The 25821-nt window shown below is 43.4% G+C and overlaps 1 protein-coding gene across 1 annotated transcript in view; it reads left to right on the top strand.

The window, feature by feature from the left end:
• The window catches only part of VPS26C (VPS26 endosomal protein sorting factor C), a 76507-nt gene that overhangs the window by 43250 nt on the left and 7436 nt on the right, over nucleotides 1-25821 (top strand). The window contains exons 4-7 of the mRNA XM_003419016.4: nucleotides 4633-4713; nucleotides 11500-11574; nucleotides 23882-24032; nucleotides 24424-24576. Coding sequence (XP_003419064.1) covers nucleotides 4633-4713; nucleotides 11500-11574; nucleotides 23882-24032; nucleotides 24424-24576 — 460 coding nt within the window. The remainder of the gene's footprint in view (nucleotides 1-4632; nucleotides 4714-11499; nucleotides 11575-23881; nucleotides 24033-24423; nucleotides 24577-25821) is intronic.

Genomic DNA, 25821 nt, shown 5'->3' with positions numbered 1-25821 from the left:
ACTGACGACAAGGACCTTTCTCCAGAGCCAATAGAGAGAGAAAGCCTTACCCTGGAGCTGACCCCCTGAATTTGGACTTTCAGCCTCCTAGACTGTGAGCGAATAACTTTCCCTTTGTTGAAACGATCCACTTGTGCTATTTCTCTTATAGCACCATTAGATCACAAGACACACCCCGTGGATCACCACTCTCTGATGCACAACTGATCATGGGGATGGCGTAGGACCAGGCAGTGTTTTGCCACTTTGTGCATGGGGTCACAACAAGGCAGGGGCCAGCAGTGGCAGCTAACAACATAATGTAAAAATAGTAAAAATCAGAAGACAGAGTAAAAGATTTAGAATTTAGCCAGTATTTGTCCCTAACTTGCAGGGTTTCATTTATCTGTTATTTCCTAGACACAGGGCTTGATTATTTTTGCTCTTGTTGTTTTTGTCAGTTATGTTTAGGTCATTTTTCTTCATTATTAAATACCACATAAGAGAATCTCTCAGGGTTTTTTCACTGTCCTTAAAAAAAAAAAAGTTATTTTTTTTGCGCAGCTACTTTTTCTTTTAAAAATTCTTTAAATTGTAGGCAAGATTGTTTTACTCTTGTGGCCCTGCTTAGGATTTGAGATTATAAAGCAAAATATAGCAGTACCAACATGCCTGTGAAATTGTCTATTCAGAATTAATGTGTAGAGGTTACCGTTACCCTTTCACAGTTACAGATACTCTTTTTAGGAGTCTGCTTTAAGTCAGTTGACAGGTGTCAGAGACTCTCTTTATTCATGTGGATGTTGTGTTTCTCAGCTGTCAGATAAGATCAAATCTCGTACCTCCCTTTCCATGCCCTGTCCAGTCTGTCGTCCTGACCCTCCTGACCTCCTGTAGCTCACATCCCTAGATCGCTCCTCGGTACTTGGGGAAGGCAAGGGGTTTGCAGCAGACAGGTCTGGGCTTGAATTAGCACTCTGCCTCACTGTAGCATAAGGATTCAGAGCATGAGTTTTGGCAACAGGCAGATGGAAGTTTCTGTCCTCCCTCTGTGGCTCTGATCAGCTTTCCCTACCTCTCCTTCTGGGGGATTAAATGAGAGAATGAGAATGTGCTGAGCAGGGTGCCTGGCACATAGACATTGTGCAGTGGAAAGTTGCTGAATGGTTGAATAGATGAACTAATGATGACTGTCCTAATATTATCCTAACGATCTGAATGTCTTAGTCTCTTACAGCTGCTATAACAAAGTATCACAAAGTAGGTGGCTTACAAGAACAGGACTTCATTGTCTCCCAGTTCTGGAGATAACTGTCTAAATCAGGGTGTCAGCCATGTTGATTCCTTCTGCGGGCTATGATGGAGGAACTGTCCCATGCTTCTGTCTCGGCTCCTGGGGGCTCCCAGTAGCCCCTGGCGTCCGTTGGTGCTCACAGACGCATCTGCCTCCATGGTCACATAGTGTCTCTCCTGCTGTGAGGCTAAGACCTACCCTGCTCCCGTGTGACCTCACTTGACCCAACTGATAGAAAAACCTTGTTTTTCAAACAAGGTCACTTTCACAGGTACAGGGTTTAGGATTTCAGCATATCTGTCTGGGGAACACAGTTCAGTCCAAAAAACCTGTTGCTGTAACATTCTATACTGATGTTGTGAGAATTAATTGAGATAGTGCAGGTAACTCAATTAATTCTCACAAGGCAGTGGGTGTTCTGAGTGCAGGTAAAAGAACAATTCCTAGAACATAACAGCATTTTCCTTTTTCTCCACCTTTCTCCCCTCCCCACTATCACCCACAGCCTTCTATTACCAGCTGTGGCTTTCACACTTAGCAAATATTTAGTGACCAAATTATATTAATATTTCTACACTGGTGATACTTATTGACCAGATTATATTGCTAGTTATTGCTTTCACACGTAACACATATTTACTGACCAAAAGTTTATTCCTTTCATTTGCACCCTTTGATTTACAAGTTATGGAAATCCAACTCAAACTGACTTAAGCCAAAAAAAGGGATATTGGATCACCAGACTAGCAATTCCAGGAAAACGTCTGGGACAGGTTGGATTGCAGGACTGACTCCTGTGGTGTCCCCACTGGAAGGCTCCCGCCTCAGGCAGGCTCTCCTCCTACAATGGCTGTGCTGGCTGTCTGTAGTTACCGAGGTTGGCGACCTCAGCAGAAAGAGGATTGTGTCCATAGTCCCCAGCAGCAGTCCCTGCTCACTGCCTACTCTGGACCCAGGTAGGGAGGGGTCAGCCCCACCCACACCCCTGAGACTGAAAAATGAGGAAGAGAAAGTTCCCACTGGGAAAAGAATCAGAGCGCACCCCAGGGCTGTAGAAGACAGCGTGGGGCTGTACGGGAGAACGATGGTACACGTCATGCCAGCCCTCGGTGACCTGGTCTGCTTGCAAGAACAGATTGAAATCTTGTTGGCAAGTGCATATATATGTATCTATAGATATCTGTGGATATTCTATTGATGTGTATGATAGATCAATAAATTGATCGATCCTTGCAGACATTTGACAAAAATGTTTTCATCTCCCCAGTAGCACTTAAATATATAGAAACTTCTTGTTTAATGCAGATAGATTGTTCATGAGAACATAGCTTCTTGATTTAGCTATGCACATAGCCCCATTTATGAAAATTATTTTTTTACATAATCCTGAAGTTTTCCTGGATGATGAAAACATTAGCTAACTTTATTAACTTCATTAAACATGGGTATAGGTTTTTTTTTTTTTTTTTTTTTTTTTTTAAGACTAGCATTAAGGTAGTGCTGCTGCTGTAGAATTTTGTTACAGGATAATTGTCCAAACAGCCACTCAGTTCAGGGATGTGAAGGACACTTCCGATTCAAAGCCAAGCTTTAAGCTCAATAGGCAGGGTACTCCCTCAGGGACTTTTAGAAAAACAATAGGAGGGTGACAGAGAAGTTGAATTTGGGTGTGTTAAAGGCACATGTGATGCCGTATTCCTTTTCTTCCCACTTTATTTTGCATGGAGGATATACCTGTGAGTTAGCAGAGAGGGGAGGCTGAGAAGAAGTAGAAGTAAAGATCAGCCAGGAGTTGACAGTTGTAGAAGTTGGTCGATGGATATGTAGGGCTCCATAGTACTCTTCTCTTTACTTTCGTATGTTTAAAGTTCCCCAAAATAAAAATTTTAAAAAGACTTTACCTTCTCTATTCCTCCTTAAGGTTAAAATATAAGGAACTATTTTAAAATCCTCGAGAGTCCTGAGTGTTTTAACACTATTGCTACATGTTACTAAAAGGTGAATACTCTTCAGAAAACTGTAAGCTGCTTGAGGGTGCGGTTGTGACTTTCAGCATGGCCCCGGTACCTACTGCTGCGTACACACAGTGGGTGCTTGCTAAGCAAGTAAATGAAGGGGTGGAAAGCAACTTGCCTGTGTTGGTCTACAAAGTGCTACATGCTATTCCAGAAGTTTCTAGGCCTTACTACAAGATAGCTACTGTTTTACTGCCCCTGGGTGGTACAAACAACTAATTGTAGGAATTTTCACTCGGGTCTGAGATTTTACTCTACTCACAAGCTAGTAAGTTAGCCTGTTACTGTTCATGGATGTTAGTAGAAAACATGAGGCTTCTGGGTCAGAAAAAAGGGCCTTTGTTTCTCGTGCACAGCAGGCACCACAACATCAGCATGTGTCGTCCCTGCTACCAAAAGGTTGGAGGTTCAATCCACCCGGAGGTGCATTGGAAGAAAGGCCTGGTTATCTGCTTCCCAAAAAATCAGCCATTTCAAAACCCAGTGGAACACGTTTCTTCTCTGACACACATAGGTTGCCCTGAGTCAGAGTGGGTTTGATGGCTGTGTGTCAGGCCCTGTACTGAGTGTCCATCACACATTATCTCATTTGATTCTCACTGCAGGTAGGTGTTAACATATCCATTTCACAGAGGGGGGAAACTGAAGCTTAGAAGAGTTGTGGTTCTTGTCTGGGTCACACAGTGAGACATGTAATTAGTTTCTCCCTCTAAGTGTGTTGCTCCTTCAGTCCTACTAGTCTGGTCTTTCCCTATATTATAGGTAAGTCGATGTAACTGTTTTCCAATGGGTCCAAAATCCAATCAGGATGGTTGTGGAAATAGGCTGAAGAATAACAAAGTGTTTTGTTTGGCTTTTCTGGTAAAAATGGTTTTATCTTGAGCATTAACTCCCCCTTTTATTTATATAAGAGGGCAGCGGTGGTTCCGTGGCAGAATTCTCGCCTTCCGTGTGGGAGACCTGGGGTTGGTCCCCGCCAGTGCGCCTCACGCACAGCAATCACCCGTCTGTCAGTGGAGGCTTGTGTGTTGCTACGATGCTGGAGAGGTTTCAGCAGAGCTTCCAGACTAAGACTAGGAAGAAAGTCCTGGTGATCTGCTTCTGAAAATCAACCAGTGGAAACCCTATAGATCACAGCAGTCTGATCTGTTGTACACGGGGTCACTATGAGTTGGGGGTTGACTTGCAGCTAACAACAACAACAAAAATTACATTTATTTTATATAATGCATTAGTTAGACAAAGTTTCCCTAAAATATGTTGAATCACTTGTCTTTTTGATGTAATTTTAAGATGGGAGCAAATACACTAAAATGGCATTTTCTTTTCTGACTTTCCCTCCAGTACACACTGCGCTGTGACATGAGGCGGTCTTTGTTGGCCAAGGACTTGACCAAGACCTGTGAATTCATCGTTCACTCTGCTGTAAGCTTTTCTTGGGGCTCTGGGGCTTTGTTTTAGGCTGGGTTCTTTAGAGAAGCAAACCGGTAAGGTTTATAAATATATATAGATTTATATCAAGGAAACAGCTCACACAATTGTAGGGATTGGAATGTCCCAAGTCCTTGAGATCAGAGCCGCAGAAGCTGGCGAACCCAAGATGAGCAGGTCAGAGAGCAGGTCTCCCACTCACGGGCTGTGAAAGTTAAGGAATCCCCAAAGTTGGCAGGCAAGACCGCAAGGTTTCTCCTGATTCACGTACCTGCAGGGGCTGTTGAACCCAAGATAGGCAGGTAGGGGAGCAGGACTCTTGCTCGCAGGCTGTGAAGATCAGCGAATCTCAAGATGGACAGGTAAGCTGCTAGCTTAAGTCCCAACAACCAGAGTTCAGACGAGACAGCTGCTGGATCCAGAATAAGCCAACAATCTTTGCAAGGTGAGCAGAAAGGAAGTAGGCGGTGGAAGGTGGAGAGATGAAGGCTGAGGGGGTGGTGAGCCACCACAGGCCCCACCCCTGCCAGTGCCACTCAGCAGATTCTATCATGGGGGTGATCACGTATCACATTTCAACAGGGAAGTGATCACATTATACAACTGCCAAAGCACTTAAGAATCATGGCCCAGCCAAGTTGATACACAGTCTTAACCATCATAGGTTTAATAATAGGAATCTTCTGTCGAGTTTGGAATTCTACTCTTTAAAAAGCTAATAAGTTAGCCTGTTACTGTTCATAGATGTTGGTAGACTTCCAGGTCAGAGATGAAGGACTATGTTTCTCACATAGATCAGGCAGCATGAGCATCAGCATATGTGTTGTTCCTTGGTCCCGGGTCCCACAGAGGTGACACCATGAGCCCAGATGGATACTGTACCTATAGTAGGATTTTGTTGCAGCCAAGGAACACTGGGCTTGGGGAACCTGGTGCTTTTATAGTAAGCAGTGGGCAAGCCTGCTCTTTGTCTCAGAGGGAGACATCACCTCATCCTTCTAGGTTGCTCTTGGCAAATACAGCTGAGAAATGGCCTGAGTAAAGATAGATCAGAACCTTGCATTCTTGGCATACCCAGCAGAATGTGCCTGGATGCTCAGAGCAGTGGGGGATTGCCTCCAGCACCTTCCTGTTCTGCTAATACTTTGCAGTACAAAATTTTCTTAAGAGATTCCTTCCGTGTGCAAACATAGTAAGCTGGCTCCCCCTCCACCACTGTTGCAGTGACTCCAGATGAGTTCTTGGAGGAGTCCTCCACAGGTCACATAAAGCTTACTCCTTGACCATGGAGAATGTAGCAGTGACTGTCAGCCCTGCCCAAGGTGTGACATATGGTGACAGATACTCATGCCCATGTCATTGGATTCCCTTGGTTGTCTCAGTCCTATATCACAAAGAGGTGGCCCTGCCTCCCCCCTTCCCACTCCATCCCTCCCTTCCCATGCCTATAGCACTCACACCCTTTCCCCTCTTTCCTGGGTCCTCCTGTAGCCTAGCTCTCTTCTGGAAAAGCTACCTAGACTCAGCAGTCTGGTACATTCTGGCTTTGGTTTGATTTTGAGTAGTTCAGGGACCACCACCACTCATTGCTGTAGAGTCAATTCCAGTTCATGGTGGTCCCATGTGTCAGAGTAGAATTGTGCTCCACAGGGTTTTCAACGGCTGATTTTTCAGAAATGGGTCACTGGGACTTTGTTCTAAGGAGCCTCTGGGTGAACTCAAACCACCACCAACCCTTTGGTTAGCAGTCAAGTGCATTTAACCATTGGCACCACTCAGGGATTTCAGTTCACAGACAGAATTTAGCAAAACACTGGGTTCCTGGAGGAGCCCAGGTATCAGGAGAGCCTCAGAGTGGTAGGCCTGAGAGCAAGTGGTAGGCATTAGCCCTGGCTGCCTGGGAACATCACTTCTGAGGACCCAGGAGCTAGAAGAGGCCTGTATACCAAAGGTATGGATTCTCTGGGGTTGGAACAGCATGCCAAGAAGCCACTAAGAGCCAGACAAGCAGCAGGACCACTAGCTCTTCTTGACTCGCTTACTTGGTATAGTGAGTAGCGTTGCTGGCATTGAGTAGAGCCCAGCACCCAGGAGCCCTTCCCACCCCACAGTCTTTGCCACATGCCACAATAAATGAGAGCGAGAAGCCATCAGGGCACAGTTCATTTTTTGTGGGAAATTTGTGATTACTGCATTGCTTTTGTCCATGGGTGTCTTTTGGTGTTATGCAAACAGTTGAGCACTCGACTGCTAGCGAAAATGTTGGCAGTTTGAACCCACGTAGAGATGCCTCAGAAGTCAGGCCTGGATATCTGCTTCTGAAAGGTCACAGCAATTGAAAACCCTATGGAGCAGTTCCACTGTGCACACATGCATGTGGTTGCCATGAGTCAGAATTCAGTGGCAACTGTCTTAGGTTAGGTTCTGTAGAAAAGCAAAACTAGTGAAGCATACACACACAGAGTGAGATTTATCTCAAGGAAAAGGCTCATGCAACTGTAGAGGCTAGAAAGTCCCAAGTCTGTGGATCAGGTGTCAGGCTGGAGGCTTCTTCATGTAGCTGCAGGGGCTGACAAATCCAAGATTTGCAGGTCAGATGGCAAGCCACTGGCTCACAGGCTGCGGAAGCTAATGAACCCCTAGAGCAGCAGGCAATACAGAAGGCCACTAGCTCAAGTTCCAAGAACTGGAGGTCAGATGATGATGAGCCAGACAAGGATCCAGAGCGAGAAAGCAGCGAGCTTCATCATTACATCCATATATATATTGGATGCAGGCTATACCCCTGAGGAAACTCCCCTTACAACTGATTGGCTGATCACATCATGAATGATGACTACATTACATAACTGCCAGATTACATCATTATATAACTGCCAAACCACTGTAAATCATCGCCTAGCCAAGTTGACACCCAACTTTAACCATTACAGTCCACCCCTTGTTAGCTGGGTACTTGTACACATCTTCTTAAACCATACACAGTCTCTAAATAAATACAGTTACAAAGTCATACTTAACACCTAAGGTAGTACAATTAACATGCATACAACCTAAAATACACTAGCCCTGTTTACATCTTATAAGTGAAAAAAAATAAATAAATAAGTGAAGAAACAAAAATATTTGATGCACACATACAGTGAACAAATCCTCACAGCAATTACAGCCCTCGTTTCTGCAGCTGATCACATGGTCATAACTGGTATTTAACTACTTTCTTCAACCACCCATTCCATATTCCCTTTACCTTCATCAAGCACCCCTGAAGTAGGACAATTGAGGTCTATTGCTGGGCTTGCCAGCTGAAGGCAAACTGCTTCTGATGATCCTTCAAAACTAGGATCAAGAAAAAGGCATCGGCCAGATCAGTAGCTGCATACCAGGTCCCAGGAGATGTATTAATTCGCTCAAGCGATAAAACCACATCTGGAATAGCAACTGCAATAGGAGTCACATTTGGTTAAGTTTATGATCATCCACTGTCATTCTCCAAGAGCCATCTGTTTTTTGCACAGGCCAGATAGGCATGTTGAATGGAGATGTGGGTAGTGATCACCGTCCCTGCGTCCTTCAAGCTCTTGATGATGGCAGTAATCTCTGCAGTCCCTCCAGGAATGTGGTATTACTTTCAGTTTACTATTTTTCTAGATAGGGGCAGTTCTAATGGTTTCCCCTTGGCTTTTCTTACATAATAGCTCTTATCCCATTTGTCAGGAATCCAGTGTGGGGGTTCTGCCACTTGCTGAGTAAATCTATTCCAATTACGCATTCTGGAACTAGGGAAATCACTGCAGGATGGGTCCGGGGACCCGCAGGAGCTACTGCAAGACAAACCTGAGCTGAGACTCCATTAATAACCAGACCTCCGTATGCCCCCACTCTGACTGGTGGGTCACAATGACATTTTGGTCTCCTGGAATTAGTCAGTTTGGAGCCAGTATTCTGTAATCACTCAAAAGTCTGGTTATTTCTCTTTCCCCAATGAACAGTTGCTCTCTTAAAAGGCTGTAGATCCCTTTGGGGAAGGCTGAGAGAAGGAATAACAGTAAAATTTTTTGGCAGTGTAGTGATCCTCCCTCAAGGGGACCCTCCCTTCATTCAAGAGGTTGTGGGTCTGTAAACTCTTCCAAGTCTGGGAATTGACTGAAGGACCGTGACTTTCAATTCTGGCAATTCGAGTTGGACTTCGATTCACTTGACCTGGAGTTCTTCTGCTTCTACAGATCAAGTAAATATTTACTAAATTTCCCATCTCTTTTACTCCTAGGAACACCATGACTAAGTAGCCAGTGCCGTAAGTCCATACAAGTCAGACCATTCTGATTACTGGCTTTGACTCTGCTGTCTATTACAGTAACCATCCCCACCTTGTCTTTGTTGACTGAGTGCCATCACTTGGCCCCTATCCCCACATGGTCTAATCAGCCCCACTCTAGTTAATTCAGTTAGGGCAGTTTCCACTGTCAGATCTGACTTACGTAATACAGCAATCACAACAGTCTTCAAGGATGCTGGGGCTCCCTTCGCAATCTTGTTCCTCACAGTTGTGGTAAAAGGTGTGTTCTCTGGACACTCCCTGTGTGGGTCTAACCTGATAAATCCAGTTTATCATGCTAATTTCCCTAAGCCTTTGGATACCTTCTTCTACAATATACCAAAGTAGGTCTATTACTTATACTCGATTTAGTGTAGCCCACTGCATAATCCATATTTCTTCAAGCCAACCAAATGAACTATTAGATTCTTTCCTAACCTTTCAAGCTGAAACATTGAAATAAAAATCTGTGTTTACTGGGCCCATATCTATAAACTCAGACTGATCCAACTTTATGTTCCTGAGTCCAGCACAACTAGATGGTGCCAGGCTACCACCACCAACTGCTCAGGCAGGGATCACAATAGAGGGTCCTGGACAGAGCTGGAGAAAAATTAGAACAAAACTCTAACTCACAAAAAAAGACCAGACTTATCTGATCTGACAGAGACTGGCAAAATCCGGAGAATTATGGCCCCTGGATACCCTTTTAGCTCAGTAAGGAAGTCACTCCTGAGGTTCACCCTTCAGCCTAAGATTAGACAGGCCCATGAAAGAAAACGAGACTAAAGGGGCACACCGGTTCAGGGGCAAAGACAAGAAGGCAGGAGGGGACAGGAAAGCTGGTAACAGGGAACACCAGGTTGAGAAGGGTAGAGTGTTGACACATGGGATTGGCAACCAGTGTTACAAAACAGTATGTATATTAATTCTTAATGAGAATCTAGTTGACTCTGTAAACCTTCATCTAAAGTACAATAAAAAATGACAAAAAAAAATTTCTTACCTTTTTGTTACATGCTTTAGATGGATATTTTCCTTTTGTCCTTTCTTGTTGGGTGCCATCGAGTTAATTCTGACTCATAGCGACCCATGCATGTAACAGAGTGGATCTGCCTCATAGGGTTTTCTAGGCCATGATCTTTTGGGAAGCAATTTGCCAGGTCTTTTCTCCTGCATAGCTGCTGGGTGGGTTCAGACTGCCAACCTTGCAGTTAATAGCCAAGCACTGTGTCACCAGGGCTCTTTATCCTTTTTTTCTATTGTGGGTCTTCAAATTGAAGCAAATAAGTTTAAAATATGATTATTTTCTTTAGAAAAAACCCTTTTATGTTCTTACGAAGAACAGCCTTCAGTCGTTGAAGCAGACTGAACCCAAATTCAGCACCTTGCCCACTGCTGAGCTTAGAGGGACTCAGAGGGGCTAGGCTTCCTCAGCCCACCCACAAATGATTCTAAAGCCCTTTCAAAGGCCAGTGCTGCTTCAAGGTCTTTCTCCACTGCTCCAGGACAAGTTATCGATTCTGTGCTTTCAATAATTGTGCTCTTTGTGACCTGTGCTGTGACCTGTCATTTATAGCCAGTTAAATACTTTAAATGCCACAGGGAAGAAAATCTTTGCTAAGGAATATGTTCATGGGCCTATTAATTACAAGAATATATTCAGGAAGAATATTTCTTAAAATAAGTTTCTGGTAAATGAGTAAGCTTGGTGAATTGGTTAGTGCCGTTTCCCCACTGCAGCTCACTGGCTGTGGGCGCTGACAGACCTTTTGGGCCTGGCCCCTGAGTAGATGTCAGGCAGGCACTAATGAAGCTTGGCTGTATAGATGGATTCTACAGCTGTGTAATTTGCGGATGATCATTGTTCATTATTTATGGTAATATTTATGATTAAAATTTTATAGGTATAATTGGTCCAGGTGGACAGCTGTATATTTCAGTGGCTAACAGTGCCGGTGTTGGAGCCAGCCTACCTGGGTTTGAATCTTAGCTCTACCACTTAAGCAAGCCATTTAACCTCTCTGTGCCTCATCTTCCTCATCTGTAAAGTGGGACTAGTGATAGTAACAGTTCCCCACAGGGTCATTGCACTGAGTCCGTGACACATCATAGACCCTCAAGTCTTAGCTCTTATTCTAAGATGTTTAAAATAAATGTCTTCCCAGTGATACTGCTCTGTTTCTTGGGTCAAATTTTCAAATTCTGGACCTGAAAGGGACCTTAGAAACTAAGACATCTATCCCCTTTTTTTGCATATGAGGAAACTGAGTCACAGGGGAATGAGAAAATTTGGCAAAAAGAACATTGGTTTTTGGCAGAACTTTGTTTGGAACCCAGATGGCCTGCCTTCTGGTGCCAAGTTCTTTCTGCTGCCATTCATTCTTTAAAAGGAAAAGGGGAATGTGGCCTGCAGACTGTTGCCTTCAACCCGCTGATGCTGGTTTTCTTTCCCATTTTAGCCTCAGAAGGGGAAACTGACTCCAAGTCCTGTGGACTTCACAATCACCCCGGAAACCTTGCAGAATGTCAAAGAGGTAACGTGTTTCTTATCTCTCATGCAATGGATATTTTCTGAGTAACTGGATCCCACTGATAAACTATTGCTTAGTTATTCTTTACCTGGGTATCAAGTCATCAGCAGGAGGAAATTCTTGATGTTTGTCCCTGTCCAAATTAGTCTGTATTTCCCATTTTGATGTCTTTTTGTTGTCATTGTTATAAAAAAATATATATACAGCATAACATTTGCCAATTTAGTGTTCTTCACACGTACAATTTAGCGGCATCAGTTATATTAATCAAGTTGTGTTACCATCACCAATATCCATTGCCAGATTTTCTGTCACAGTAACTGATGTCTTTTTAAAGTCAACTATTTAGAAAAATGCTTTTTTAAGTTTCTCCAGGAAGGTATGTGTTTATTACCATTTGCTGTCCTCTCCCCATTTTACTGCGTTTATGGTCAGAGTCCCTATTCCTTGACCACCCCGCACCAACATACCCTGTTATGGGAGCCACAGCCCTAATTTGATGTAGTCATTCACTGTGGGGGCTTGGCCCTGTTCTGCTCCCAGCCTTTACCAATAATTAGTTCGTACTTTCTCCCACCAGTGTTCATATCTGACAGACAACAGTCAGAATAGTGCTTTTTAAAGATTCCAGCAGTTGATTCCTACCAGCAGGGGCAGACATAGAAGGGCATGGAAGCCTGGCAGAGCCAGCAGCATATGGTATCCAGTGTCTGCCAAGGGCTGTCTGGCTTCTCATGATGGGCCCCAGTAGAGCCACAGCTAGTTGCCTGAATTGTGCAGTGGAGTTATGTGTACAGAGAAGTCAGTTTGGCCCAGTTCAAAATTAGGCTCTGGTGTCCTTGGTCATACATTTGGCATGTATTTTCCCCAGATTTTTTTCTTTTTTTTATTTGTCTTGAAGAAAGCAGTGAATTCCCAGAGTTCTTTCTGGGAATAACTTTTCTTGTTTACTTGAATTCTACATTTTGCTCTCTGGACCATATTGATCAGAGTCTGCTTAAGGGTGAGTACCAGTGAGAATAGAAAAAAGGCCTGGCAATCTACATTCCCCCCGAGTCTTAAAAAAAAAATCAGCCATTGAAAACCCTATGGAGCACAACAGTCTGATCCCATTGTGCATGGGATCACCATGAGTTGACCAACTCAGTAGCAGCCAACAACAACCAATGAGGATTGGACGAGTAATAATTGACCTCATCCCTCGGGAGGCATAACTAACTGAGGCAGGGTTCTGTGGTAGGGAGTCTTTCAGAAAGGTTTAGGAAGAGCTGGGCCATTCCTTTAGGCCATTTAACATCTCTCCCTTCTCCATTTTCTTGAGAGCGCATGACCCCCTGTGGGCCAGTCAGGGTTTTCTCTCTCAGGAATTTGAACCTTGGCTAGCATTACTGAACATTTAGATCAGATATTCTCAGAAGAATCTAGATCAAAAGTGGGGGAGCGGGGGAAGCAGAACAGAATTTCAAATTCTCAGGGACTCCAGACTTGCTGTAGCAATGGAGGCTGGGTGAACCCTGAAATTATTGCCCGAGGATAATCTTTAAACCTTAAACCAAAGATATTCCCTGAAGTCTTCTGAAAATCAAACAATAGTCTAGCTTAACTAGTAAAATTTTCCGCCTTCTGTTAGATCACCTTTATTTGGAATGGGCAAAAATATGGATCTCTTCGTCGGTTGGCCAGGTAGCTGTCTTCCAAATTTCTTGGCATTGAAAAGTGAGCACTTCCAGTGTTGCATCCATTTGTTGAAAACATCTCAAATTCTCTTAGGTATCTAGTATTGCCAAGCAGAAATACCACAAGTGGATGGCTTTAACAAACAAATTTATTTTCTCACAGTTTAGGAGGCTGAAAGCTCAAAATCAGAGCACCAGCTCTAGGAGAAGGCTTTCTTCTGTCAGCTCTGAGGAGGGTCCTTGTGTCTTTGAGCTTCTGCTCCTGGTTGATCTTCATGTGGCTTGGCATCTGTCTTCCCCATCTCTGCTTCACTTGCCTGCTTTTTTCGTCTCTTTTATATCTCAAAAGAGATTGACTGAATATGTACCCTAATCCTACCTCGTTAACATAATAAAATAACTTGATCCTCACTGACACACCCTAGCCCTGCCTCATTTACATAACGTCTCAATTGGTATTCCATCAGAATGCAGAAATTATTGAATATCATTAATATCATACACAAGTAAAATTTTCTGAAAATAATTAAAAAACGATTGCAGCGGTACATCGACAGGGAGCTGCCAGAAATACAAGCCAGATTCAGAAGAGGATGTGAAATGAGGGATATCATTGCTGATGTCAGAGGGATCTTGACTGAAAGCAGAGAATACCAGAAAAATGTTTACCTGTGTTTTATTGACTATGCAAAGGCATTCAGCTGCGTGGATCATAACTAACTATAGATAACATCTCAAAGAATAGGAATTCCAGAACACTTAATTGTGCTCATGCAGGAGGTAGTTGTTTTAACAGAACAGGGGGATACTGCTAGTTTAAAATCAGGAAAGGTGTATGTCAGAGCTGTATCCTTTCACCTTACTTATTCAGTCTATATGATGAGCAGATAATTCAAGCTGGACTGTATGAAGAACACAGCATCAGAATTAGAGGAAGACTCATTAACAACATGTAGTATGCAGATGATACAACCTTGCTTGCTGAAAGTGTAGAAGACTTGAAGCACTTAATAATACGGATCATACAGCCTTCAGTATGGATTACACCTCAACATAAAACAAAAATCCTCAGAACTGGACCAATAAGCAATATCGTGATAAATGGATGAAAGATAGAAGTTGTCAAGGATTTCATTTTACTCGGTTCCACAATCAACGCCCAAGGAAGCAATAGTCAAGAATAAAACAACCTATCCCAGCGGGCACATCTACTGCAAAAGACCTCTCTTTAAAGTGTTAAAAGCAAAGATGTCACTTTGAGGACTAAAGTGTGCCTGACCCAAGCCATGGTATTTTCAGTTGTCTTATAGGCATGCAAAAGCTGAGCAATGAAAAAGGAGACTGAAGAAGAATTGATGCCTTTGAATTATGGTGTTGGCAAAGAGTATTGAATATACCATGGTCTGTCAAAGAATGAACAAATCTGTCTTGGAAGGAGTACATCCAGAATGTTCCTTAGAAGCGAGGATGGTGAAATTTCATCTTACTTACTTTGGACATGTTATCAGAAGGGACCAGTCCCTGGAGAAGGACATCATGCTTGGTAAAGTAGAGGGTCAGCGAAAAAGAGGAAGATCCTCAGCAAGATAGATTGATACAGTGGCTGCAACAATGGGCTCAAACGTAGCAACGATTGATTATGAGGATGGTGCAGGACCAGGCAGTGTTTCGTTCTGTTGTACATAGGGTTGCTGTGAATCAGAACCAACTTAATAGCACCTAACAACAGCTAGTAAAAAATGTCTGCCTTGGACATTATTATGCTCTTTTAAGAACTATCTATACAGGATCAAAGTGACAACAGCAGCTGAAGATTAGATAGGAACCTTAGGAGGGCAGTGAGCTTATGTTAATGCGGAAGGAACAGCTCAGAAAAGGAGGATGAGAATGGCTGCACAACTCAAAGAATGTAATCAGTGTCACTGACTTGATTGTGTAGAAACAGTTGAATTGGTGGTGTATGTTTGCTGTGTGTATTCTCAACAACAACAAAGTAAAAATAAACAGGACTATATTGTACCAATTGACTCGATCGTCCCATGAGACAACAGCCCTAAGCCCACAAACCAACAAAATTAATCTCATGAGGTGATTGGTTATGTCTAATTTGTATCAGCATCTTTAGCCTCCCCACCTTTTTTTGTTATTACAAAATAATACACAACCTAGCATTTGTCCATTCATCCCTTTTCTCTCCTGTACACCTTATTGACATCAGTTACATGGGTCATGCTGTGCAAACTTCATCTTCAGTGCCACCTTTCTCATTTCTATAAACAAAAAGTGACTACTATCTAAGGATTATTCCCCCATCCCCAAGTTCCTGGTAACCATTAATGAGCATTAGTTTCTGTATATTTACCTGTTCTTGTCATTTCATGAAAGTGAGAACATGCATGGTTTATTTTTGTTTGTGTGTGTGACTTATTTCGTTCAACATAACGTTCTCCAGGTTCATCCACATTGTAAGATGTTTGGGGAACTCATTTTTCTTTATCATTAAGTAGTATTCCATTGTATTTATGTACCACATATTACTTATCCATGCATCCATTTGTCACTTCTAAGATCCCTAGGAGTGGAATTGCTAGGTCATATGGCAGATTTACCTCTAGTTTTCCAGAAACTGCCAGACTGTTTCCAACAACGGTTGTACCATTTTGTATTCCTACCAGTAATGGATAAGGGTTCCAGTTTCTCTACTTCCCTCTAACACTTGTTATTTTCCTTTTTTTAAATCTTAGCCAGCCTAGTAGAAGTGAAACTTAGGATTCATTTGTTAATAGTTGCCTCAAGGGTTCCAGCTACATTATTTAGCCTTAACTTTGAAGTTTAACCATGTTCCTTAGTCACCGTTCTTTCAACCGTCTTGTGTTTTCTTTCTTCAAGCTGTATTTTGTTTCTTGGAATACATCCTAGAATCATTTTTTCAGAAAGGGTGAGGCATGAACTTATTGTTGTTGTCGTTAGGTGCCGTCGAGTCGGTTCCGACTCATAGCGACCCTACGCACAACAGAACGAAACACTGCCTGGTCCTGCGCCATCCTTACAATCGTTGTTATGCTTGAGCTCATTGTTGCAGCCACTGTGTCAATCCACCTCGTTGACGGTCTTCCTCTCTTCCGCTGACCCTGTACTCTGCCAAGCATGATGTCCTTGTCCAAGGACTGATCCCTCCTGACAACATATCCAAAGTATTAAAATGCACTCTCGCCATCCTTGCTTCTGAGGAGCATTCTGGTACTTCTTCTAAGACAGATTTGTTTGTTCTTTTGGAAGTCCGTGGCATATTCAATATTCTTTGCCAACACCACAATTCAAAGGCATCAACTCTTCTTCGGCCTTCCTTATTCATTCTCCAGCTTTCACATGCATATGATGCGATTGAAAATACCATGGCTTGGGTCAGGCACACCTTAGTCTTCAGGGTGACATTTTTGCTCTTCAACACTTTGAAGAGGTCCTTTGCGCAGATTTGCCTGATGCAATGCATCTTTTGATTTCATGACTACTGCTTCCATGGGCACTGATTGTGGACCCAAGTAAAACGAAATCCTTGACAACTTCAATCTTTTCTCCGTTTATCATGATGTTTCTCATTGGTCCAGTTGTGAGAATTTTTCTTTTCTTTATGATGAGGTGTAATCCATACTGAAGGCTGTGTGGTCTTTGATCTTCATTAGTAAGTGCTTCAAGTCCTCTTCAGTTTCAGCAAGCAAGGTTGTGTCATCTGCATAACGCAGGTTGTTAATGAGTCTTCCTCCAATCCTGATACCCCGTTGTTCTTCATATAGTCCAGCTTCTCGTATTATTTGTTCAGCATACAGATTAAATAGGTATGGTGAAAGAATACAACCCTGACACACATCTTTCCTGATTTTGAACCAATGAGTATCCCCTTGTTCTGTCCGAATAACTGCTTCATCTATGAAAGGTTCCTCATGAGCACAATTAAGTGTTCTGGAATTTCCGTTCTTCACAGTATTATCCATAGTTTGTTATGATCTACACAGTCAAATGCCTTTCATAATCAATAAAACACAGGTAGACAACCTTCTGGTATTCTCTGCTTTCAGCCAGGATCCATCTGACATCAGCAATGATATCCCTGGTTCCACGTCCTCTTTTGAAACAGGCCTGAATTTCTGGCAGTTCCTTGTCGATGTACTGCTGCAGCCGTTCTTGAATGATCTTCAGCAGAATTTTGCTTGTGTGTGATATTAATGGTATTGTTCTATAATTTCCACATTCGGTTGGATCACCTTTCTTGCGAATAGGCATAAATATGGATCTCTTCCAATCAGTTGGCCAGGAAGCTGTCTTCCATATTTCTTGGCATAGACGAGTGAGCGCCTCCAGCGCTGCATCTGTTTTTTGAAACATCTCAATTGATATTCCATCAATTCCTGGAGCCTTGTTTTTCGCCAATGCCTTCAGAGCACCTTGGACTTCTTCCTTCAGCACCATCGGTTCCTGATCATATGCCACCTCTTGAAATGGTTGAATACCGACTAATTCTTTTTGGTGTAATGACTCTGTGTATTCCTTCCATCTTCTTTTGATGCTTCCTGCATCATTTAATATTTTCCCCATGGAATCCTTCACTATTGCAACTCGAGGCTTGAATTTTTTCTTCAGTTCTTTCAACTTGAGAAACGCCGAGCGTGTTCTTCCCTTTTGGATTTCCATCTCCAGCTCTTTGCACATGTCATTATAATACTTTACTTTGTCTTCTCGAGAGGCCATTTGAAATCTTCTGTTGAGTTCTTTTACTTCTTCAATTCGTCCTTTGGCTTTAGCTGCTCGACGCTCAAGAGCAAGTTTCAGAGTCTCCTCTGACATCCGCCTTGGTCTTTTCTTTCTTTCCTGTCTTTTCAGTAACCTCTTGCTTTCTTCATGGATGATGTCCTTGACGTCATTCCACAACTCATCTGGTCTGTGGTCACTAGTGTTCAATGCGTCAAACCTATTCTTCAGATGGTCTCTAAATTCAGGTGGAATATACTCATGGTCATATTTTTGCTCTTGTAGACTTGTTCTGATTTTCTTCAGTTTCAGCTTGAACTTTCGTATGAGTAATTGATGGTCTGTTCCACAGTCGGCCCCTGGCTTTATTCTGACTGATGATATTGAGCTTTGCCATCGTCTTTTTCCACAGATATAGTCAGTTTGATTTCTGTGTGTTCCATCTGGCAAGGTCCATGTGTACAGTCGCCGTTTATGTTGGTGAAAGAAGGTGTTTGCAATGAAGAAGTTGTTGGTCTTGGAAAATTCTATCATTCGATCTCCGGCATTGCCTCTATCACCAAGGCCATATTTTCCAACTACTGATCCTTCTTCGTTTCCAACTTTCGCATTCCAATCACCAGTAATTATCAATGCATCTTGATTGCATGTTCCATCAATTTCAGACTGCAGCAGCTGATAAAAATCTTCTATTTCTTCATCTTTGGCCCTAGTGGTTGGTGCATAAATTTGAATAATAATTGTATTAACTGGTCTTCCTTGTAGGCGTATAGATATTATCCTATGACTGACAGCATTGTACTTCAGGATAGATCTTAAAATGTTCTTTTTGACGATAAATGCAACACCATTCCTCTCTGAGTTGTCATTCCCAGCATAGTAGACTATATGATTCAAAATGGCCAATACCAGTCCATTTCAGCTCACTGATGCCTAGGATATCGATGTTTATGCGTTCCATTTCATTTTTGATGATTTCCAGTTTTCCTAGATTCATACTTCGTACATTCCAGGTTCCGATTATTAATGGATGTTTGCAGCTGTTTATTTTCATTTTGAGTTGTGCCACATCAGCATATGAAGGTCCCGAAAGCTTTACTCCATCCACATCATTAAGGTTGACTCTACTCTGAGGAGGCAGCTCCTCCCTAGTCATCATTTGAGTGCCTTCCAACCTGGGGGGCTCATCTTCTAGCACTATATCAGACAGTGTTCCGCTGCTATTCATAAGGTTCTCACTGGCTAATGCTTTTCAGAAGTAGACTGCCGGGTCCTTCTTCCTAGTCTGCCTTAGTCTGGAAGCTCAGCTGAAACCTGTCCTCCATGGGTGACCCTGCTGGTATCTGAATACTAGTGGCATAGCTTCCAGCATCACAGCAACACACAAGCCCCCACAGTATGACAAACTGACAGGCAACGTGGGGGGGGCATGAACTTAGGTACAAAATAATATTTTGCTTTGTCCTCATATTTGAATCCTAGTTGTCTAGGTAGAAAATTCTAGCTTTAATTTCACTTGCCCTCAGAACTATGAAAAACAGCTCTCTGGTCTTCGAACACCTAATGATGTTGGTTCTCGAATGTGTGCGAGCTAATCTGTTTCTTCTTCTCTTTTCCTCTCTCTTACCCCTCCCTGAAAATTTCCAAGGTCTCCTCACGCTTAGTGTTCTAAAATTTCACAAGGCCTTCCCAGGTGTGGATCTTGTTTTAGTCAGCGTACCTGGCCTTTGGTGGTCTCTTTCATTTTGAAGGCTTGAACCTTCCTTCAACCTTGTGAAGCTTTCTAATGTTATTTATTAGAACCATCAAAGGAGAAACTCTCGGTCCAGTCTTTCAGCTCACTGTTGCTCTTCAGGTACTATTTAGCCCATCTATTGAGATGTTTACTGCAGTGATAATACGATTCATTTGTAAGTACTGTGGCATTTTCAGGATAGCATCTTTTTTTCTTACGGCTTCAGTGCCCTTTTATCTGTTTCTCCTATTGATTCTCTTCCTTAGGAACCATTTCTTCTGTTTGTTGAGTGTGTGCTTCTTTTTCTTGCTTTACTTTCCCCAAATGTTTATGGATTCTTGGTTGTCAATTCCTATTTATGGCTGAGGATCTAGTTGGTATGGTATTGTTAACTAGACTACCTGCGGCTCCTCAGCCCAAAAGAGAGACTGTTCTGATTATGAACTCACACTCTGACTGGAGGTACCTTTGCCTTCAGCATTGTGCAGGGAAAGGAAGGACATTCGCCACGTGTTTTACTGTAGGACGTGCAGGTAGTATGTCTTGTGGGCACCAGCCCTGCTGTCCTCCACTGTGGCCCTAAATGACTTGCGACACTCGGCCTGCCTTGCTGTGAGCCTACCTTGGGGGTCTCCTGGGTGGGAGGTCCCCCTTGAGAAAAGCTGTAGCACCAGCCCGGGGCTAATGCTAACTCTAGAGGCCTCACGCTGCAGTGGTTTTACCCCCTTTGATGAAGTGCCCTGCAGCTGTCCAGGACTGCCCCCCAGCTGTCCCCCTCTCATGCCCCCACTGCCTGTGACCTAGGGTTCTCTCAGGGCTCTTCTGGGAGAGCTCACTCCCAGAGTTCTCTGTTTCAGCCTGTGGTCTCCTAAACTCTTCTAAGCTTTCTTGTCAGTCCACTGTTTATCTTAGAAATTCCTCCCTAGGGCAGTCTGTGGCTGGCATTCCTCATAGGTTTTTAGCAGCTGCTGTTGTTAATTGCAAGGAGCTGTGGTGATGCAGTGGTTAAGCGCTCCACTGCTAACCTCAAAGTCAGCCACCCTCCCAGGAATGCGTCAGAACGGATTCAAAGGCAGCAGATCGGGTTCGGTTTGTTGTTGGTTGCTGCTGCATCGGCTCTAGCTCACAGTGACCTTACGTATAAGAGAAAAAACATTGCCCAGTCCTGCTCCATCCTCATGATCGTTGGTATGCTTGAGCTCATCTTTTGGCTGCTGTGCCAATCCATCTTGTTGAGAGTTTCCCCCGTTTTCACTGGCCCTCTACTTTGCCAAATTCGATGTCCTTTTTAGCTCTAGATGTATTTTTATTTGTAGATGTTAGTATCAGGTAAAATGAGTGTTTAGTTAGTATTTTGAGCTGAAAATTGAAAGCTTTTCTTTTTTCATCAGTTCCTCCAGAGTTTTAAAGTGAAGTGCTACTGCTTTTGATTTTTCTAAGCAAAGCCCTGTTAGCACAGTGGTTAAGCACGTGGCTGCTAACCAGAAGGTTGGCATTTCAAACTCACTCAGCAGCTCTATGGGAGAAAGACCTGGCAATCTGCCTCCTTAAAGATTACAGCCTAGAAAACCCTGTGAGGCAGCTCTACTCTGTCACTTGGAGTTGCCATGAGTCGGAATTAACTCGACAGCACCTAACAGCAACATATTTTATTTTGAGTTGATTTTAAAACTCAGTCTTGAATCAGGACTTGTTTTAGAGTTCTGTACCATAGTGGCCCCAAGTGTGCTTCAGTTCTAAACCTGCCCATCCAGTGCGGGTCCACCAGCCATATGTGACTGTTGACGCTTAAAACATGGGAGTCTGAATTGAGGTGTGTTATCAGTGTATAATAATGACCGATTTCAAAGACTTAGTATGAAAAAAAGAAGCCAAACCCGTTACCGTCAGGCCGATTCCTGCTTGTACTGACTGCCTTAGTCATCTGATGCTGCTATAACAGAAGTACCACAAGTGGATGGCTTCAACAAAGAGAAAGTTATTTTCTTATAGTTGAGTAGGTTACAAGTCCAAATTCAAGGTGTCGGCTCCAGGGGAAGCCTTTCTCTCTCTGTTGGCTCTGGAGGAAGATTCCTTGTCATCAGTCTTCCCCTGGTCGAGCAACTTCTCAGGTACAGGGACCCCGGGTCCAAAGGACATGCTCTGCTCCTGGTGCTGCTTTCTTGGTGGTATGAGGTCCCCCACTCTCTGCTCGCTTCCTTTCCTTTTTATCTTTTGAAAGAGAAGAAGTGGTGTAGGCCACACCCTGGGGAAATTCCCTTTACATTCGATCAGGGATGTGACCTGGTAAGGGTGTTACAATCCCACTCTAATAAAATTACAATCACAGAATGGAGGACTACCACACAATGCTGGAAATCATGGCCCAGCCAAATTGATACACACGTTTTTGGGGGGACACAGTTCAATCCGACAGTTCAAGCGACCCTATAGGACAGAGTAGAACTGCGCCATAGGATTTCCAGGGAGCGGCTGGTGGATTCGAACTGCTGACCTCTTGATTAGCAGCCGATCTTTTAACCACTGTGCCACCAGGGCTCCTAGGATGAAAAAGAGAATGTGAAATATAATCATCCATAATTTTTTGCATTGATCGCATGTGGAAATGATGATGTTTTTAATATATTGGTTAATTTCACGTTTCTTTTTAGTTTTTTTTAATGTGGCTACTAGAAAATTTAAAATTACATGTGGTCACATTTTGTGGCTTGCATCATATTTCTCTTGGACAGTGGCGTTCTAAACTCTGAATTATCTTCGGTACCTGGGAAGCAGCCAGAGGTGAAGACTATTAGAACAATCATCACTAACTTTTTAGATCTGTTTTTCCCACAAGAACGTCAATCACCATTGACGAGTTTCCTAAATCCACAGAGTAAATAACGGCCCTTAGGCATTAGTCACGCATTCAAGAAAATTGTTCCCTGTAAATACCCTTATAATAAAATATTTTTCTTGGCTTTTCATAATTGCAAAACTGAGATTTAAAAGAAAGTTTTTTGTTTTTTTTTAATCTCTTAAATTATTTTAGTGACTGGTTATCCTCACACACCCTTGGCAACTTCCTCAGACTTTTTTTTTTAATTGTGCTTTAGGTGAAAATTTACAATTCAAGTCAGTTTCTCATACAAAAACTTATATACATGCTGTTATGTGACCCTCGTTGCTCTCCCTACAATGTGACAGCACACTCCTCTTCTGCAGCCCGTATTTCCCGTGTCCATTCAGCCAGCTCCTGTTCCCCTCTGCCTTCTTACCTCGCCTCCAGACTGGAGCTGTCCACGTAGTCTCGTGTGTCTCCTTGAGCTAAGAAGCATACTTCTCACCAGTATCATTTTATGCCTTATAGTCTAATCTTTGTCTGAAGAGTTGGCTTTGGGAATGGTTTTAGTTTTGGGCTAACAGAGAGGCCGGGGGCCATGACCTCTGAGGTCCCTCCAGCCTCAGACATTTTTTATCTTCTCACTTGGTAAGGAGTCTTCCAGGTCTGAATCGAGGCAGTTAGGACCATCCTGTGAGATAGCTGTTCATTCTGGTGGTGCCAGTGAGGTGCTTATGTATGTTGTTGTTGTTAGTTGCCATCAAGTCCGCTCCAGCACATGGTGACCCCATGTTCAACAGAAAGAAACGTTGCCCAGTCCTGCGTAGTCTTCACAATTGTTGGTATCTTGGAGTCCATTGTTGTAGTATTTTGAGTGCCTTCCAACCTAAGGGCTCAGCTTTCAGCACTGTATCAGACAGTATTCTGTTGGCCAGTTTTTGGAAATAGATTGCCAGGTCTTTCTCCCTAGTCTGTCTTAGTCTGGAAGCTCCACTGAAACCTGTCCACCATGTGTGATTTTGCTGGTATTTGGAACACTAGTGACATAGTTTCCAGTATCATACCAATACGCAAGCCACCCCAGTATGACAGACTGAAAGATGGGTGGTGGTATGTGTATATAAGAGTTGAATAATTCAGTCTGTTAATGTCCACGTTGAAAGAAGATGTAAGTAGCATTGTCCCTTTTTTCTTATTCTGCAAAACAGGATTCCAGTGTTTTACAACAATTACCCAACTCTGTTTTATGTTTTAATTTGTACCAAGGTAACTGTCAAGTAATATTTCCTTGCTCCTTCCATTCCTGATGTATTTGTTTTTATTTTGTTTTAGAGAGCCTTGCTGCCCAAATTTCTTATTAGAGGACATCTCAACTCAACTAACTGTGTTATCACACAGCCACTGACAGGAGAACTGGTGGTTGAGCACTCAGAAGCAGCCATCAGGAGCATAGAGCTGCAGCTGGTCCGTGTGGAGACTTGTGGTAGGGCCCCCTTGACAGGGAGACCTGTGGTAGGGCCCCCTTGACAGGGAGACCTGTGGTAGGGCCCCCTCGACAGGGAGACCTGTGGTAACGCCCCCTCGACATGGAGACCTGTGGTAGGCGGACTCTGCTACAGGCTTGTCCTGTGGCCCTTGTGTGTTCAGCAATTAGGATGATATGGGTTACATCAAAAATAAGAGTGTCTCTTGACTCCAATAAATACATGTTTGTGGAACGTGAAATGTAGACGGGCAGGAGCCTCCCGGGAATCCTGTAGAGCATGCTGGAGACACGAGTGTGCATGCCAATGCAGATTCTCACAGAAGGTCTGTATCAGCTCGTGTTGACGTTTGACCTTTTCTGACCATGTGATGTTCTCTCCTTTCTCCAGGGTGTGCAGAAGGGTATGCGCGAGATGCCACAGAGATTCAGAACATCCAGATTGCCGACGGGGACATTTGCCGGGGCCTCTCTGTACCCATACACATGGTTTTCCCCAGGCTATTCACGTGCCCTACACTGGAGACCACCAACTTCAAAGTGGGTAAGCTGAGCTCACTCTCCACCCTTCGGAGGACGTTTGGGATTCTTCTGGTGAAGGATGTGGTCACAGGAAGGCCTTCCAGGGCCCGGAACAGATGGGCCTGTGGCTTGCTGGAGACAGCTCCAGCTCAGAATCGCCCAGCGGAGCTCACTGGGAAGCCACTGTGTCGGTGCTAAGGGTACGGCGGTGGACAGTCTGGAACAAGCCCCCCCGTTCAGGTGGAACTTACACAGTAAGGCAGGGAGACCCAGTAAACGCGCAGCTGTAGAGTAGATCAGGTGGCGGTGACGACGGGGCAGAAAACTAACGTGAGTGAGGGGCTAGGGAGCAGAGGGCAGCCATTAGATGGAAGGCCTCCCTGATAGGGGACATTTGAGCAGAGAATAAAACTTGTGAAAATCCCACTGTGAGTGATTATCCTTGTGAAAGCTCTGGACTCCTCCTCTTTAGGGCTCTCTAATTGTTTCTCAGGAAACCCTGGTGGTGTAGTGGTTAAGAGATGCGGCTACTAACCAAAAGGTCAGCAGTTCGAATCTATCAGGTGCTCCTTAGAAATCCTATGGGGCAATTCTACTCTGTCCTTCAGGGTCACTATGAGTCGGAATTGACTCGGTGGCAACGGTTTTTTTTTTTTTTTTTTAGTCATTTCTCATGGATATAAGTGTGTGTGTATGTGTATATATATATAGATATAGATGATAACCACAAAGTCGGAATCAGGATACACCATTTTATATCCTGCTTTTTTCCCATAACATTATTTCGTATTAAATGACACCATTTAAAACCATGTTCAGTGTTTTTGAATAGTTTTATAAAATGTTTTAATGGTACATCCATCCTAATGAGGATCATGTTTATGGAGTTCCACTGAGAAATGACCCCACACTATGCAGAAGTAGAACAAAAACTCAACAGGAAGGGACTGTGCGTGGCTTTGGTCCTAAATGACACCATTTTCTGTATACTGACTGGAAAGATCGTAAAAGGAGCGTCCCCCAGGCTTTCCGGGGACACCCTTCTGAGCCGTGCCTGAGGTACATTGCTAAGTATATGGGATACGGGGCTTCTAGAACTTGCTTCTGTTATTTTTTTTAAAAAAAACCAGTTGATGTCTAATAGATTGTGACTCATGGCGACCACATGTGTCTCAGAACAGAACCATGCTCCACAGGGTTTTCAGTGGCTGAGTTTTCAGAAGTAGACCGCGACGCCTTTCTTCCAAGGCATCTCTGGGTGGACTCA

The sequence above is a fragment of the Loxodonta africana genome, chromosome 2 (genome assembly GCF_030014295.1).
Source record: "Loxodonta africana isolate mLoxAfr1 chromosome 2, mLoxAfr1.hap2, whole genome shotgun sequence".
In the NCBI taxonomy this organism is placed as follows: Eukaryota; Metazoa; Chordata; class Mammalia; order Proboscidea; family Elephantidae; genus Loxodonta; species Loxodonta africana.
Note: the sequence above shows the minus strand (reverse complement) of the source record. Positions and strands in the feature narration are given on the sequence as shown.